The sequence below is a fragment of the Poecilia reticulata genome, linkage group LG20, assembly GCF_000633615.1.
Source record: "Poecilia reticulata strain Guanapo linkage group LG20, Guppy_female_1.0+MT, whole genome shotgun sequence".
Classification (NCBI taxonomy): Eukaryota; Metazoa; Chordata; class Actinopteri; order Cyprinodontiformes; family Poeciliidae; genus Poecilia; species Poecilia reticulata.
The window spans coordinates 19,389,003-19,407,610 of NC_024350.1; the positions used below are offsets into that span (position 1 = coordinate 19,389,003).

At 35.2% G+C, this 18,608-nt stretch overlaps 2 protein-coding genes across 6 annotated transcripts in view; one reads left to right on the top strand and one right to left on the bottom strand.

The window, feature by feature from the left end:
• Window positions 1-18,608, bottom strand: part of sh3kbp1 (SH3-domain kinase binding protein 1) — a 68,004-nt gene that overhangs the window by 46,612 nt on the left and 2,784 nt on the right. The window contains exon 1 of one of the 5 annotated variants that reach the window (XM_008396469.2): window positions 6,182-6,455. The exons of the other annotated variants lie outside the window; for them this stretch is intronic. Coding sequence (XP_008394691.1) covers window positions 6,182-6,185 — 4 coding nt within the window. The 5' untranslated portion in view covers window positions 6,186-6,455. Of the gene's footprint in view, window positions 1-6,181; window positions 6,456-18,608 lie in introns of those variants that run through there. 5 annotated transcript variants of the gene reach the window in all.
• Window positions 11,154-18,608, top strand: part of tfr1b (transferrin receptor 1b) — an 18,717-nt gene continuing 11,262 nt past the window's right edge. The window contains exons 1-7 of the mRNA XM_008396467.1: window positions 11,154-11,258; window positions 13,769-13,814; window positions 14,417-14,624; window positions 15,230-15,410; window positions 16,182-16,319; window positions 16,864-16,948; window positions 18,190-18,309. Of these exons, the coding sequence (XP_008394689.1) occupies window positions 13,782-13,814; window positions 14,417-14,624; window positions 15,230-15,410; window positions 16,182-16,319; window positions 16,864-16,948; window positions 18,190-18,309 (765 nt within the window). The 5' untranslated portion in view covers window positions 11,154-11,258; window positions 13,769-13,781. The remainder of the gene's footprint in view (window positions 11,259-13,768; window positions 13,815-14,416; window positions 14,625-15,229; window positions 15,411-16,181; window positions 16,320-16,863; window positions 16,949-18,189; window positions 18,310-18,608) is intronic.

Below are 18,608 nucleotides of genomic sequence, written 5' to 3' on the forward strand. Positions count from 1 at the left end.
TGCCTTTTCACACCTCCCGAAACAAACTGTACTTCAATTAAAGTACAGAAGAGACTGATTGATTGATTTTTTTTGTTACTTTCAGACTTATAAAGGAGGAAAAGTCCTTTGTCAGTGAGTCTAAATGTATTTATGACACAAACACTGTCAGACTAAGATTGTTTTGTTGCTTCATTGTTAGACCAAAGTTAAATCTATTTCAATATCAAATTATGATGTAAATTAGATCTTGCTGATAAGACGTAAACCGTTCAAACTCATTTAGGTGGTAGCATTTACTTCCGCAAGAGTTAAAGAAACCTGAGGCCTTGAAAAGACTGGAGACTGAAAATCTGCGAGTCTGCAGACAAAACACAACTCCCACTCAAGTGGTCAAGAAAGAGATTTAGAGAGGAATCTGCAATGAAGCCTGCAGCGTCTTCTGAACAGCTGCAGCTAGTTTAGATAATGGGGAAACGACTCACAGAGAGATCTATGCCGAGCCATGATGACATTTCAGTGGTTTACAGCGAACCTGTGTTTAGTTCTTGGTGAGTTTCAGCGCCTCTGTCGTTGGTGATGTCAAGAGCAGCTGTGTGTTTGTGTCTGTAAAACAGTCACTCTGGACCGGAGCCCACTGGGAGCCAAAGCCACCCACTCCAGCTCCAACTGTGGACTGGATCACAATGCTTTGGCAAAAAGGGAGGATTCCAACCATTCTCCGTTCACCATTCTGCTGTTCAGTGAATCCTGCGGCCGAGTCCGTTACAGCTCGCATTGTCTGTCTGCAATATCGTACCGCTATTAGTGGGAAGTCTTGGTGTCAGCCGCTCAAAGAAAGAATAACTTTGAAGAGTAGGCGGTGAGAGCAATGCTGGCAGGGAGGATTTTCAGCTTCACATGAGGAAAGGAAAACATAATTCAACCAGATATAAGAGTAAAACCCAACAAAGAGACTCAATTCAGGGTATAAATGAGAAAAGTTTGCCCAAAAAAAACCATGAAGGTCAGACAAACCACAAACCAAACCGAGAGTATTTTGTCTTTTCTTGCACCTTTGCTTGTGAAAGATGCCACAATAAACCTATAAACGCTCCAAATGCATCAATACAATCCAACTTACAGCCTCTTAAAATCTATTAAAAGCAAGAAAAATAATAGTTTTCTTTCTGTATTTTACTCAATGACTGCCTCAAACACGCCTTGGTCCTCTTTAATAAAAACACGAAGGCAAACAAGCAGTCACATTTTGGTTTACCAATGCTTCGATGCGTCATATTTTCCAAACCAGTGTTGGCCCTCATGTTAAGTTAAAAAATAAATGGCACCATCAACACTTTTCTCAACACCAAAGCAGGTTTTAATGCATCCAGATGAGACGTTATGAATGCATTTTTTTTTTAGAAAACACACCCATATTCATGTATTTCTGCTTACATGCAGTCAGAACCAAACGCGTGAAATTCTCAGTAATTAAAGTTTGTAAAGTGGAGATTGCTAAAAATGTACGCTGATTATTTTTTCAGAAACCAACAACCAAAGGATGTCCTAGAAAGTCATAATTCTTCCTTTTTGCTCATGGAGAGGGAGCGCACACGCCATTTTAGTGTTTCATTTTCACATTCGTTGAAGCAACAAAGATAGCAAAACGAGATAAAAATGAGGTTGCGCCTTTACTTAAGAGTTGATGCAAAGATAGATCATGCTTTTGCAGGACTTGATTTGGATTTGCATTTGCAACTAGAGCAATTTGAAAGTGAATCCAGTCCAAAAACGGAGCAGATCCTCAAATAATGTGCAAAATGGAGCAACTTAATTACTTATTCCTTTAGTTCTTCTGTTGATTTTCTGCTAAAAACACAGAGAATATAGATAAATGTGAAAACCTGCGTTTGATGCAACCGGAAATTTCAAAATGTGACAACATGGAACTGACAAATTTGATTTTGAGTTTAATTCAATAACTGACTATGAAAGGACACTTCTGGAGAACAAAATATTTACTTTCTGAAATTAAGTGACTACAAACCCAAATGGATCTGAACCAGCTCTGCCACTCAAACTGAGTCCAGTTTGCATAAACATAAAATCAACATCATTGCTTCCCCAGAAAGTAGGAACTGTTTGATTCATTAGTTCTACATTTTTAAAGGTGTTTTATAAATGTTTCAAACTTCTGGGACTCAATCAAACAAGTTCTTCATGATGCCTGGATCTACTTGATTTTAATTTTAACCGTCAGTTTTGGAGGAGGATGTTTTATTTTAATCTAGGTTAGAGATTTAAGGACTCTTTAGGTAATTAAGCTGGATTTTTACTGGTTTTCTGTTGGGTTGAGTCGTGTTTTCAGTGCGCCGTTAAGAGCGAAAGATCTGAACGGGGAAGTCAAAAAGGCAGCGGATGTGTCACAACAGAGTGAAGACTTCTCACATTTACAACATCCAACAATAAAATTCAAAAACATCAATCCTACTGTACTGACTGTTATCACTTTCACACTTTGGATCTGTTCAAAAAAGACACAACGAACGTCTCGCATTAAACCGGACAAAATATTTTATTACCAAACCAATTTCCACCAATGAATCCCAAAAATAATAAGAGGTTTTGTGCAACTTCGTTGATGATTACTACAGCTCTGGAAAGGCCCCTTAAAATGATCAGTTTCTTTGATTTTAATTTTTATATTTACATGTTTTACTAAAATGAACTTTGTTCTTTTATTCTATGAACTACTGACAACATGTCTCTGAAATTACAAGCAAAAAATTTGTATTTATATGCAGAAAATGAGAAATTGTCAAAATAACAAAAAAAGATGCAAATAATACAAATAAAACAAGTTCATATTAATTTAGAAACAACAACACTAATGTTTGAACTCAGGAAGAGTTCAGAAATCAAACTTTCATTGGTTGCAGATAATATTTTAGGTTCACATATTCAAACTTTGCTTTCCAGTTATATAATTTGCCGCTTCAATGCACCTTCAATGACTTTTATGCCCAAATCTGATTTAGATCTTTGTATCCAAGAAGCTAAACATCAAGGAGAGTAAGTGGCTCATCAAAGTGACAGGAAATAAGAAGAAATTTTATTATTTTCATCACCATCACAACATTCAACGGTATTATTACTCTCATCATTTCCAATTATTGAGTTTTCCCATTTCTGTTTAATTTCAGATTAAATGTGCATAATATTATCTGAATTAAACAACTTCTGGTGGGAGAGATTGTTAAAATATACAAGACGCAAGTACAAAGTGGAGTCCTTCATTATAGTAAAATAATTATTTGCATTTTATGGGGCTGTACAGTGAATGACAGCGATTAACACAGCCTGCCTGAGTATTAATAGGAATCTCAATCATTTTAAATCTTCAACGCCTTGGCAGAAAACCAGCAGCGACAGCATATCATCTACTGACGGAAGCATTTACTATGATGCCATTAATCCTCAATAATGTGTAATATTCTTGATAAAATCAATATAAAAGCTACTTAATCCAATGTCAAATTGATCCCCATTGATTAAAAAGAAACAATAAACAGGCCAGCTGCAGCATAGTGACTTCCCATGAGCTGCTACTCTCTTAACTTCTTGCATTAGCTAGTTGTACTATAGCACAATATTTGGCTGTAACAAAAACAGGAAATAGAGACTCAGGGTCAGATCTGTTTTAATTTGTAGCCTAAACTCCTCTAATCAATCCACAGGTAAAAACATTTTACAAACCAAAGTATTACTGTCAAGGTAATGACTCGTGAAAGTTTTAAACTGCTATTCTTCCGTCAGCAGCTAACTGTGCGTCAGTGCTAAAGTTAGCATGTACATAAATGAGAACAAAAAGGAGAGATTCAGTTTCAGGTATGACTTATTCCTAATCAATAAGATCAGTGCGATAACTCAGTGTCTTTTTTAGATTAGATTCATTAGATTCTAGCTAATGGGGTGGGTGAGTAAACGGCCATGTTTCTAGCTTCCTCTAGTAGCTAGCTTTACAGCAGTGGTGTCCATAAAGAAGAACAAGTGAAGGTTTAGTTCCAGGTATGCTATTTACATTGTTATGCTCTTCTGATCAATAAATGGATGATAAACATCCATATGGGTTAATGTTTTACGTTTGAGGTGATGAGACAGTAAAGTGAAATAGGCACATAGCAGCTAACTGTGCAGTATTGCTAACATTAGCTTGTGAACAAAAACATAATCAAATGTTGCATTTCAGCTGAGTCATCTATATTTTATATGCCTAATGAACAGAAAATAAGCATAAGCAATGTCTTACTTTTGAGGAAATTATCATTAGATCTTAAAACATATACCTCTCTTCATGGTCAGTTAGCTCCACTATGCTAACCGTAGTATCCCTGTAATTGCATCATCAGTTATAGAATGATAAACATTTCACAAGTCAGTGTTTTACTTTTGACGAGATGCTTCTGATGTGTTTACTATGCTAACACTAGCTAGCATGTGAGGTCCAGTCATAGCCTTGTGATTATTTTATGCTCTTCTAATCATTAATTTGATGAGAAACATTCCCACATTTCAAGTCTTATTTTCATGGGAGTGGCTCCAGGACTTACTAAACTATAAAACATATTTCTAACTTCTGGTAGCTTTTAGTTGTGCAGCTAGGCTAACGCTATAATGTGACGTTTGGTGCAGTCATGTTGTTATTTTTATATTCTTCTAATCAATAAATATAAAACAAACATATCAATATCTTTTCTTAAGGCAGTGATTCATGGATGTACTAATTTTCTAACTTTTCTAACTTCTAGTAGCTTTTAGCTTTAAAGCTATGCTAACTCCAGCTTGTATTTGAGGTTTGGTTGCAGCCATATTGTTATTTTGATTTTAATAATTGATAATAAACATTCCGAGATGTCAGGTCTTACTTTCACTGGAGAGGTGCATAAATATACTAAACTACACAACACTTTTCTAGTTCCTGGTAGCTGCTAGCTGTGCTGCTATGCTGACCCTAACGAGTATGTAAGGTTTGGTTATAGCCATGCTGTTTTTTATACTCTTCTAATCAATAAATGTAAAACAAACATGCTAATATCTTTTTTAAGGCAGTGGTTCATGGATGCACTACTTTTCTAACTTCTAGTACCTGCCAGCTATGCTACTATGCTAATGCTAACGGTACATAAATAGCAACAATTTCAGGTCAGTTTGTAGCTACATAATTACTGCTATACCAATATTTCTACTGTGAAAACATATTTGTAGCACATCTGCATATGAAAAAGGCATTACTCTACAACAGTGTTAGTTTTTACAACGTCAAAATTCTGTTGAGTTATGGTCTACAAAGCTAATAAACGTCTGTAATGGGAGTTTCACGAACATTTTTTAATCCACTAGCCTGTTTACTGTTCATTATTAAGTAAATAAAGTCATGGTTTTTACCATTTCAGCAGCTTAGTACCTATTAATTAATTCCTAATTAACCATGAAATGGGCACTTTGGGGTTTTTTTGGTTGATGGCTCGTTGGCAGCCATCACCGTTATACTTGGCACATAAGTAAAACTCAAAAACAAGTTTGAGCCTGAGGTGCATTGTTCAATGCATCAACAGGAACAATGCACTTAAAATGGTTTATTAGTGCTTCTTGGAGATCATTTGGATTTTCAAAATATGCAAACAAAAGGAAGTCAGACCAGACAATGAGCCTATTTTGCAAAGCATCGAGTCATTGATTTCTCGACCACCTTATCTGCAGCCAGTTACAGCCATGCTCCGTTAAACATCAGCGCGCTGGCCGTGGGAAAAAACGCTGGCGTGGATGAAAACGGCAAAGGCCTTTTACGTGCACACAGGCATTGAGCTGGACCGTGAAACACTGTGACACACAATAGGCTCACGGACAGAGTGGATGTAAACGTGTCAACATCTGCAACTCATCAGAGGGCTTTCCTCTCCTCTAAAAAAAGAGACGCATACTCTCCCACGCGTGGCTTAATTCTCATGCATGAAAAAAAAAGCATCAGTAGTGAATAAGAAATAATCAAATAAATAAATAAATGTGCATGCATGGAAAAGACGGAACCTTGCGCGCATCTGGAGCGGGCGTTGAGTCCTGTCCCATCCAGATGCGCAAAGGAGGCAGGAGGCTCGAAAGAACCAGAAAAAACTAAAATAATAATAATTATTATAAAATGTAAAAATGCGCCGCGGCTCACCCATTTATGTGTCGCGGTGTGCTGGCTGCTCTCCTGCAGGACTGTGGGCGATAGTCTCAGGTGTTGGAGGCGGCTTTTACCCGGACCGACAGCCTCCTGTCCGTTTGCAGAGATCCGCTACTAAACGGGAGGAGCGCCGCACCAAACCATATTCCTTCCTCTTTTTTTTAGTCCAGTGACACGGCAGAAGGAGGAGGAACAACGAGCCGTCAGAAAACGGAAAAAGCGCTGATGAGCAAACCCTCTTTCTCTCCCTCGCTTGTTCTCATTTGTTGCCTTCAGTGACGCCTCGTAAATTGCAGCTCCCGTGTGAGAAATTTTCATTTTCATAAATGTGGTGTGAGGCGGGGAGGGAGGCGTGACGCAGCGCTGTGCGTCATCCGCTCGGAACAGATGGCGGTGACACAAACCGTGTTGAGCAGCAGGAAATCCCTGAAGTGCTCACCGGACAGCAGAGTACCCACAAATTTACTCAAGAGTGAAAAAGTATTTAGCAAATAAGCTGAGTAACTGTAATTTAATGTTTGAAAGTTACATCATCAAACGGAACAAAACGTAAAGTTATGTGGACATCGTTGGCATTTTAAAGCTCAAAAAGAAAATAATGAATATAAACCAGTAAAATCAGACAAAAACATTTTTCTAAATCAATTTATTCCAATATAAAAACTTGAACAAAAAGTGGAGTTGTGTATCTGGTGAAGTTTTGTGTACTTCAAAATAAATAAAATAAAGTTACTCAAGTAAAAAATAGAGCGCGGGAAAATACTCAAGTAATGTAACTGAGTCCCGTTTTTACCGCACTATAAGGCGCGCCTTCAATAAACGGCCTATTTTAAAACTTCTTTCATATATAAGGCGCATAGAATAGACGCTTCAGTTTGGGTTGCCAAATTGTTCCGTACTCTATTATTACACATCCACATTTGTAAAGAAGTGGTCCCCAGTACTTTATATAGTATTCTGCCCCAGTCATTGTTTCACTCACGGTGTTATTGCATATTGTGCCCAACTGCTTTCTGGGTAACAGACCAACCGACACGCTGCCGCCGCAGTCTCTGTCTCTCTCCCCCCCAATCCCCTGGCTTTAAATGTATTATCAAACTTTATTAACAAACCAGGGTTCTGACAACTATCCCAGCATGCACCGCGCGCTTCTTCTTCTACGGGGAAAAGGAAGTCAGCGGCTGCTTACCGTAGTTGCTAGACCTGTTGTGGCTCAATATTGGTCCATATAAAAGGCGCATCAGATTATAAGGCGTACTGTCGGCTTTTGAGGAAATTGAAGATTTTTAGGTGCGCCTTATAGTGCGGAAAATACGGTAAATGTATTCAACTCCGCTGAACATTTAAAAGTCTGTGATGTTAACACATTACTAACAAATCAAATTATAAAAAACATAATAATTAGAAATCCACTTCCTTATTACTTGCTAATAGTTCATAGATCCATTCAGATATAAACACTTAATAAATGGTTAATAACTGTTTATTATGCATTATTTAAGGTCGAGAAGGAAATTATCTTCTAAACAAAACATTTGCAAATGCTTATTATTTTTACAAGGTAGCCTGAAATGTTTAGTTTAACAAGATGAGGTGAACAGATTTGGCCAAACATTTTTTAGCTTTTCCTCCTTCTCACCCTTAATAAATTGTAAGATAAATATAATAAATAATTTTTAGACTTCTGTTGACAAAGTTAATGTAGAGCATGTAATGTACAACAAAAAATATAAATAAATAAGTAAATAAACCAAACAAAGCAGCACAGGGTAAAATATTAATAATAATATTATCATCATTGTTATAAATAACATCACTTATAAAATTAATAGAATTATAAAAAGTATTAATAGTAATTATTATCAATACTTAATAAAAAGATTAGTAATCATTAATAAGCTTCAACATGGAGAAACAATACAAGCTAATTTAATTCCACCTCTTTTTCTACCACCTACTGTCGTTACATTAAAACTCTTAATGTAATGCTTTATTTCACTTTTCCTAATTGAACCCATTTTCATCATTTACTGAATTAAAATTACAACAATGGATTGTTTTATAATTCATTCACTTTCAATACATAATGTAAATTAAGTATTATCTATAATTAGGTAAATGGTGGATTATTAAATTATGTGAATAAATTAATTTTACTTTATGAAAAGGAGCTAGCTCTCCTTTAAAAACAAAAACTTTCATTTAAAAGTTAAATTTTGTGTTTATTTGTGGTATTTTTGACTAAAATTTAAAACACCAAAGTGTGAAAACCTTTTTCACACCATCTTATTGGTTTGTAAACATTTTGTCTGCTCATATCATCAGTTTTCTGTAGATGGTGAGTTTTTCCAACCGCTCTACTGTTCTGTTCGTCTTTCAGGATGGAGAATCTGCTGCCGTCGGCAAATAGATCACGACTAAACGGTGCAGCAAAGGACAAAGAGATGAAGATCTAAACTTTTTGTGTCAGCCTCTCCAAGATGGAAACAAGATCAGATAAGATAAACTGCTGCCCAGTCAGAAAAGTCATTCATTTGTTCCTGATTGGACGGAACAATCAGGTGATCAACCTGACCTTGAAGTGAACAAAAAACTATTTTTATGGAGAAAATGAGGCTTTAGTTGCATCACTTTTAAAGGGGGTTTGTACATTTTTTATAGTTTTCTTTTCAATCATTATTTTTAATATTTTGTTGCAATATGTTGTCAGAAAGCAGATAAATATACAGAATTTTTCCTTTTTAAAAGCTTCTAAAGTCTGAGCAATTAAGAGAGAACTGTTAAACAGTTAAACTGTCAATTTATACTAAATATATTTATTATAGTTTTAATTAGGTCAAAATTCCTTAATGCAGGTAAATTTATTTCTCTCAGTAAAGTATTTTTTAAAAATGAATTTAAAAAGGCAAGGGGATTTAAAATATTTCTTAGGTTAATCTTTATTTATTATCAATGAAATTAAATTAAATACACATAAAAACTGTGTAAGCTAATATATAATAAGTGTGTGTGTGTAATATACACACACACACACACACACAAATAAAGAATGTTTGTTATATAGAAAAAGGGAACTGTAACAGTTCAACTCTGTCAATGTTATATATAGAAACATAAAATTTTGCTTCGCCATAATGATATTATTTTACCAGACACACTCAAGACTCCTTTTAATGTTTTATTTATGTAAATATTATATATTATTTATATAAAAATGTGGAAGAGAGAAGAATGCTATAATTATTATTATATATAGCTGAAAGTATGCAATACAACTACAAAAATAAACACTGTAGAAAATTAACACTATTAAATAAATTGCAACATGTCACATTTATGTAGTTATGTGTACAGTTCCATTTTGATCAATACACAAATTTCACTGCACAACTTTTTTTCATCTTTTTTTGTAATTACACACTTAAAACACTAATTAATTTACATAACTTTTATTTTAAAAAAAGCCATCCCCTTCATAAAATAATTACTTTTTGTCAACAGATATAATTAGAAAACTGCTCATGCTGCCCTAGAGAAGATGCCGCCCTGGGCATCTGCCCAATTCGCCCGCATCAGAAGCCGCTACTGCGCTGCAGGAAATGTTTCTTTCAGCTTGTCTTCTCGGTTATCTGCCTTTTGTTCCCACTAGCCCAAAAAATATATATTTTCTACTTCTATTATATATGAGGCACATATTTGCAATGAATTATTCTAAGATATTTCATTTGAAATAATAAAGACCTTAAGTTAATAGGTCTTTACTGTACAGTCATATTAACGGAAATATAAAAAGCTGGAAACCAAAACATCAAAAAATAATAAAACAAAAGCTTGTAATGGGTGTTAACCCATTCCTTCCCATTCCTTCACACAGATGCTGTGTGCGCTGTTGCTTTAAGAGGTGACGGTTGTTTCTCCATCTGCAGGCCAGTCGCCTCTGGAGGGTTAAGTTTCACACAAAGCGCTGAGGTGACACCATCTGGGACTCTGCTGCTATTACAGTGTTACTCACTGAGCAGCTTAGAGAGAAGGTCGCAATCAGAAAACAATCCTGTAGATACAGAAAAAGCTGCAGCTTCAAAATAACTGGGACAGAAAACCTTGTGTGAAGTCAGATGAATGACATTGTACATAATTCACCCCTAAATATTTTATTCTGTATCAAGAATAAAGACTGAAATGCTAATATTGTTTTTGCACCCTTAACTTTTTCATGTTAAAATCAAAAATGTCGACATATTTTACATATACAGGCAAAATTGTGTGGTATTATGAATTATAAATTATTCTCAACACAAAAACACAAAATCTTACCAAGTATTTTTGTCTACTTTCTAGAGCAAATGTTTTAGTACAACTGAAATAAGACTAAACAAAATTACAAGTAACTTTTAGGAGCTTGTTGTAAATAATTTCTTAATATTGATGAAAAAGTTCTAGTTTCAGTGGTAAATTATTTCACTTATAATATGTGAAAAATGTCTCTTTATAAGTGAAATAATCTGCCAATATAACTTGTTTTTCATCAATATTAAGTAATTATTTACTCAAAACAAGCTTCTATTTCTTGCTGAAATATTACTTGCAAGTTAGTTTCCCTGATTTCAAATGTACATACAGCATACTACTTAGTTTGAGCAACACCACTTGTACATTTTATAGTATTTCATAAATTCATACAATCGTCTTAAAGCTGAGCACAAATGTATTCTGTCTTCTATCAGCAGGTTTACAGTTAAATATAGGACTCTCGTTGTTATAGCACTTTACAAAGAGTTAAAAAATCTAATCTAATTAGCTGTATTAATTTGTGCATAAAATAAAAAGTTGGTGTAATAATACATATAAATGTGGGGAAAAAACAAAAATCATCGTTTTTAACTTCTGAATGTAGTTTTTTGTTTGTTTTGAGCTTAAGCGTTGGTTTACACTTCTCACCGGCTGGTGGCGGTATTGCACCGGTAAAAAAAGAAAGAAGAAGAAGGACTTCCTGAATCTGCCACCCTGCAGAGGACTCGTCGTTTCCGTGTTTAGACATCCTTCATTCAAGCAGATCCAGAGCGACTTTAAGGTGAGCTACACTATATTACGCTTTTTTATATATTAATTTTATTAATGTATTGCAGGCTCGGATATATTTTAGGCGCGTTGCGCTTTACGTAACTCCCGTCAAAGTCGCAACAGTAATTGATATTAATAATGACTCTTCTCCAATATGCACCAGTATTCGGCCTAAAATTTTAATTAGCTTCCCACATCCGTCAGCTTTTTACTTTTTTGCAAAAACACGGCCTGTTTTTGCTTGTGGAATATAAATAATTAGATTTTTCTTGCAAATAAAACAACCAGTCATGGTTTCTAGTAATTGAATCACCTCTGAAATGAGTCATCTGATGCATCCAGAGACGGTTTGTTCTCATTCAGGCTTCAGTTAAAGCCATTATATGCTAATAAATGAGCATATTTCCTTGCTTTGTAGAAATTTTATATTTTTTTTACGATATATTATCCGGAAACTACAACCGAATCCTTAATAATACTTCTCTCTAGTTGTAAAATAATTGATAAAGACGAGATGCATTGCTGTACCTTCTTTTATTTAGATTCCCTCTTTATTTTAACTATATAAACAGATTGGTGGTAAACCAGGTTTGTCGCTGCAATTTTTTTAGGTGTCCAAAGTCATCTTTTAGTTTTTATCTCCACATTTATAAGTTTTATTACACCAACTTGTTATTTTATGCACAAATTAACACGGCTAATTAGATATTTTTTTTACTCGTTAAAAACAAAACAAAAAAAGAAGAAGAAAGTTCTGTGTGATCATTAAGATAAATCTGCCAAACTGGAAGTTGCAACAACTAAACTCTTCTCCTTCTGTTCAGACAGGAAGGAGCTACTCATTTTGTAATCTTTAGTAGCTCCTCAAGATTAGCTGTTCCACCCAAACATGTTTTAAAGGAAGCGGTTACTTTCTTAAAAAATGAGAGGAATTACTGGTTTTTCAGGTAGAACCAGAGGTGGGCAGAGTACCCAAACATTTTACTCAAGTAAAAGTAAAAACTAGCAATACAAGAAATTACTCAAGAGTAAAAAATATTTGGTAAAAATGCGACTTAAGTAATGAGTGACTGATCAAAATATCACACATTTAATTAAAAAAAATCAGCTGGACCAAAATATAAAGTTATGTGGCTCTTGATAGTTTTACAAACATTTTATAAATGAGTGTTTCTTTTAACTGACTTGTCATAGTTTTTTTTTAATAAATAAACAAATAAAGCAATAGTTTTGTTTTATTCAGATCCACAAAGGTCTTTGTAAATAAAAAACAAAACAAAAAAAAAAGCACAGTTCTGGTAAACCTTTACGCTAACATCCCCAAAGCTAACATTTTATTTCTCAGTTAATGACAAAATAATTACACTTTGTCTATATAGCTGAGGCTCACAGAAATACATATACGATTTAAATTATTTTTTAAACAAATTTGAGATTTTGTTGACTGTTGAAGCCAAAGTGTTTTTGTGTGCAGTTATCTGATATTATTCAGCTGAAATGATATTATTAGTTACAGAAAAGCGAGTAAAAAGCTAGACTTGACCATAATCCGTTACACAAGGAACACAGTGTTTCATTCACAAACAGAACTCTGTGTATTAAACAGTTTTTTTAAACAGTGTATTCTGATCCACCCCAGGAGGTTTGCACAGAAAACTTTCCCCTCCATCTGTGGAAAAAAAAAAAAAAAAAGGCATACGTGACTCTCCTCACATCCTCAACGCTTCCTGGTGTTTCTTTCTGTCTGTTTCTCTCCTGCAAATGTTGATTTTTTTTTTTCTTTTACTACAAAGTTATAGTCTGTAACTATGGCAACAATGTAGGACTGGACAACAAATCAATAACATATCACAATAGACACCTGATTAATATCAGTAGTATGTTTGATAGAACATACTACTACATACTTGGTGGAATCCATGTGACTCACTCGCTCTTTGGTTACCTAGCAACTCGCGCGTTCTATGGTTACCTAGCAACAACCTGCTGAGTAACCGGGCAGCAGCAGCAGTTTGAAGTTCCACCTCATAACTTCTTTAAAATAAAAAACGTCATGAAATGAAAACTGTGGATAAAACAGGGAAGGTCACACCACCAAACTGGCAATATTTCAGATATTTAAAACAAGAAAACTAATTAATGATTAGAATATTCATTTCAAGCAAGATTGGTGGAATCCATGTGACTCACTCGCTCTTTGGTTACCTAGCAACTCGCGCATTCTATGGTTACCTAGCAACAACCTGCTGAGTAACTGGGCAGCAGCAGTTTTAAGTTCCGCCTCATAACTTCTTTAAAATAAAAAAACGTCATGAAATGAAAACTGTGGATAAAACGGGGAAGGTCACATCAAACGCTTACATCGTGATAAGTTTTTCAGCCATATTGTCCAGTCCTGCCGTTTTTACAACCGGGAGCAGCTGATTAGCATTAGGGCCTTCCTGCCCACAGTTTCATCATTAATTTAATTGAACTGAATGTGAGATTATAACTTTGTGACCTCTTTATATTTCTCTCCAGAAAAACAGCAGCAATGGACAAGATAAGGTCGCAGTTTCAGAGGATGGTGAGTGTTAAAGAACAAAACTCACACTGCAAAACATCTTACCAAGTATTTTTGTCTAGTTTCTAGTGCAAATAAACAAATAAATATATAAACTAACTTAAAAGTAAATTTTCAGCAAGATATACGAGCTTGCTTTAAGTCAATAATTCTTAAATGCAGATACAAACAGCAGTTCCACTGGCAGATTTTTCCAATTCAAACAGGAAACATTTCTTCTTAAAGATGACAAAAATCTGTCTCCGAACTACAAAAATTTTTTAACCCTGAGTTAATTCATTATTGACTTAAAAAAAGCTTATAAATCTTGCTTTACTTTTAAGTTAGTTGTATCTTTTTTCAGGTATAATAGGATATTTGAATTACAAACTAGACAAAACCATTTGGTAAGATTTAGTATTTTCTGTCATTTTTAAATAATTTCTCTTTACATTAAAGTGTAACTAATGAAGGCATAACTTCAGCCCAGACCAATTTTTAACAACTTCACCAGAGTGGGTGTAGTTAAGAGACAACTTCATCGCCATATCCAGCAACTGTCCTCACCACTTTAGCAACACTGTTTCAAAAACTCAAGGCTTCCTGCCCTGATTGTGCGTCTCCAGATGAACAGCGAACGGTACAGCAGGTTCACGCTGCAGCCGTCGGAGAACGGCGAGAGGCACGCCGAGGTCAACCTGTCCGACTACGCCGCAGACGGCGACACGGCGGCGGAGGCACCCGGGTCGCCGAGCTTCAGGCCGGCGCCGCTGCATCACAGCAGGCGGACCGTGGCGTTCGTAATCCTGGGAACCCTGATGGTGTTTCTTGGCGGTTCGTTTCTCATTTTTTAACGTGACGTTTAATGCTGTAAATGACAGTTTTATACATTTAAATTCGTCATCTGTTGCAAAAGAGGTCAGATGGTATTTATATCTGAAGAACCTGAATTCATATGAGTAAAATGAATATGAATCAAAGTATTCCAAAGTATTGAACTGAAGTAGGGCTGAAATAGTTAATCGTAATGAATTTATTATTCAAGTAATCATCAGCTAATTTAGTAATTGATTAGTTATTTAAGTTTCCAAGTATTTATGTAGTATTTACTTTTGCTATAAATTATAATTCATACTCTAAAAGTATACATGTTGTTGCATTTTAGGCAATAAAATATTTTTTATTTAAGAAAAAATAATTGTTAATTTGCATTTTTTCCTATTTTTAATATTGTGCAAAATAAGTGGGTAAATGAACATGCCATTTTTTTAACCAATTACTTGTTTAATCACCAACGTAAAATAATCAATTACTAAAATATCATTAGTTGCAGCCCTAATTTATATATTTTTAATGCATACAACATGTTATTTAGGTCCATATTTGTTGGTATTTCACACTGTGAGGTGTAAGGATATCATCATGTGTGTCTCCTTCAGGCTACCTGGTTGGTTTCATCAGCCATCATAAACCTAAGGTCGAGTCTGACTGCGGACCGAGTCCGTCGGATAAAATCGGCGGGATGGATCCAGGGAAACCTTCGCCGACTCTGTCCTGGAAAAACGTCTCTCAACTCCTAACGAGCAAACTCAGCAGCGAAGCTTTCAAAAAGACTCTTAAGTAGGTCGTAGAAGCGCTCGGCGTCAGATTTAATTATTCTCACACTAAAGCTGAGGACACAGCTCACCATGTCAACACTGGGAGTCAGACTAGTTGAATCATCAGGTAAACAGGTGTAGGTGGCTTGTTAAAGTCAAAGGGAGCAGATTTAATGTTGACTTTTTAAATCTGATTTTTTAAATCTGAAAAAATTGTCAACTAATGTAGTAATCGATTAATCGTTAACTGGTGTATGGACTCAAAAAATTTGCTGCAATAACAACTTATTCAGTAATTAAGCCCAAACTGTACAAAGTATATGTACATTTTGCATATAAGATAATTTCTCTATCAATATGTTTTACCCAAAACTCCTCAAGTAGCATAGCTTTAGCTGATAGGCTACGTTATTTAATGTTTATATTCTTATTTAAAAAAAGGAACTTAACTAATTAAATCTTTTAATGTAATTCTATAATATAAAAAGATCTTAAGTGGTTAAATTAAAAATCAGTATGATTTCCGTACCAATTTTTGACCCGATTAATCAATAATTAAAATAATCATTACCAGTTTATTTGCATTGGCCTGCAGAAGTAGTTTTACTTTCCCCTAAAAGAAGAGTCATATTTACAGCTGAAATAAATTTGCAGACTTTTTAAAAAAAGACAAAACAATAGAAGACTGTCTAGATTTCAACTTTGTATGTGAAAGTTTTATGCCGCATGAAGGGCAAAAGGTTGTAAATATTTTTTAAATAAAAAAATCAAACGCCTCCCTTTTGCTTTGCAGGGATTTTGATCAGCAGAACCGCTCGGCAGGAAGTGAGGAAGACATGAGTCTGGCGAACAGGATCTTCGATACATTCAAGACTTTGGGGATGACGCCGTGGACAGACATCCATTACGTTCAGCTGCAGACGCCCGACAGGTCGGTGACATTACGATTTCTCTGGCTTACAAAAAAACGTACCGATCCGACAGGATGTCGCTTCTATAGAGCGATTTATAGGAAATCAATAAATATATAATATTCAATATATAGAATATTCACTGAACTCCGATCCAGAACCACTTTATCTACTCAACCTCTCACAGCCAGCCAAGATATGTTGGTGGAATCAACCAACTCACCCACTCTTTGGTTGCCTAGCAACAATCTGCTGGGTAAGAAGCAGTTTCAAGTCCCCCGACCCCCAAACTGTGGTTGCCTAGCAACGACCTGCTGAGTAACTGACAGTTCAGCATCAGCAGTTTCAGGTTCCCCCTCTGGGCTGCTTAAACTGCTTAAAAATAAAAAACTGTTGATAAAAAAGGAGGTCATGCCACTAGCTTGGTAGTATTTCAGACATTTAAAACAAAAAATCTAATGAATAATTATCAATATAAACTGATATGAAACACTTGTATCGTGGTCTTAAATTTTATTTTATAAGTGAACAACCCACTGATGGCTTCGCCTTCTGCTTTTACAGCCAGAACCCCAACACCGTTTACTTTGGTTCAGACGTCATCAAGCCTGTGGGATATTTGGCCTACAGCAAACCGGGCAGAATTGAGGTGAGTTATTAGGACGTGACCTTTAACCTCTCACCTTCTCAGGACCATTCTGAAGGATTCTCGGTCTTCTGACGCCTTAGAACGTATTACAGGTTTAAACACGTTAAATCGGTTTAGACGTGGCATTAATCTCAACCAGACCGTTAGCTTATTGACACTTAAACTGTTACAGAACGGCTTTGGGTATTATTAGACTGTTTAGGCTTCACCTGCATTAAATCCTTACAATAAGTCTGTTTATTACAGTGATTCTGCATTGAATCACCAAAAAACTTCTCTAATGCTTTAAATTATGGGTTTATGTACGAAACTTGGGAAATATTTTTATTTCATCTTTTGTGAAATCCAATTATAATCTATTTTATTTTATATTTAAGTAGTAATAACAGGATAAAATGTAATGCTTTGATATTTTTTCTGTCGTACAATAGCTGTTTAAATTTTGATGCACAGATGCATATCGGTAGAGTTCATAATATGATGAAAATGTAAATGAAAAAATAAATAAATTTAAAGATGTACCAAACAAAGCCATTGTATTTTAAGTAAACTGTAAAAAAGCACAGACATGCAAAACAATCCTAAAAAGATTATTACATAAATATAGAAAAAAATAATTATAATACTACATCTGTTTTTGTCTTATTACAATATTGACATCTTTATAAATATTTTTTTTTGAAAAGTTATGATTTTTTCATTAGTCAAAACCTAATTAGCCTTTTATGGGTACAATTAAATTATTTTTAAAAAATTCCCTTTAGTTTGAATAACGAGAAATATAAAAATAAATACATTTTAACTAATTAAATAAATTGGTAAACAGTTTTCAGTAAAGAAAAAGTCGCCGAAATTGTTTCCCGAATTTTAAACCTCTTTTACAAACTTAAAAAAATTCTGTAAATTATAAAAAAAAAACAATTAAATGTGAACTTTTTCTCATCACAAAGAATTTTGTGATTTAGCATTTACTTAAATAAAATTAATATTTTGTCTATTTCAGGTTACACCCACTGAAATCAAATAAATGGCTTTGTTTTCATAAAATAAAAGTCATTGAATTACGTTATTGGAAAAAATTAAAGATAGGTTTGCTTGTTGACAAATAACCACAACTTTCTGGTCTCCAATATTTAAATCTTTAACCTGCAGTTTCTGATTCTTAGCCAGCTCAGAGTTGGAACCATAAGATGCAGCCGTTCTGCTGCAATCGAAGCTTCATTTTCTCCTGACACCTGCAGGGCCGGCTGGTGTACGGGAACTACGGCCGTCAGAAGGATCTGGACTTTGTTCAGGGGAAAGTTGACCTGAAAGGCGCCGTCCTGCTGCTGCGAGCCGGAAAAATCACTTTTGCACAACAGGTATGTGTAGATAAGTCTTTCTCAAACTGTGGTGGTCGTGGGCGCCCCCTAGTGGTCCACGAGGTACTGCACATAAACAACCGTTTATTTGTTACTTTAGCTCAAAGTGCGACGCTACAGCTAGCTCACCACTTGGAAAGTTCCCCGGACAGGGAGTTTCTTTCAGAGGGACAAATCCACAAACGGTGATATCCACAAATGCAAAGGACGAGAGTCACAAACGCACAGGACGAGATTCACAACGCACAAGACGAGATTCACAAACGCACAGGACGAGGGTCACAAACGCACAGGACGAG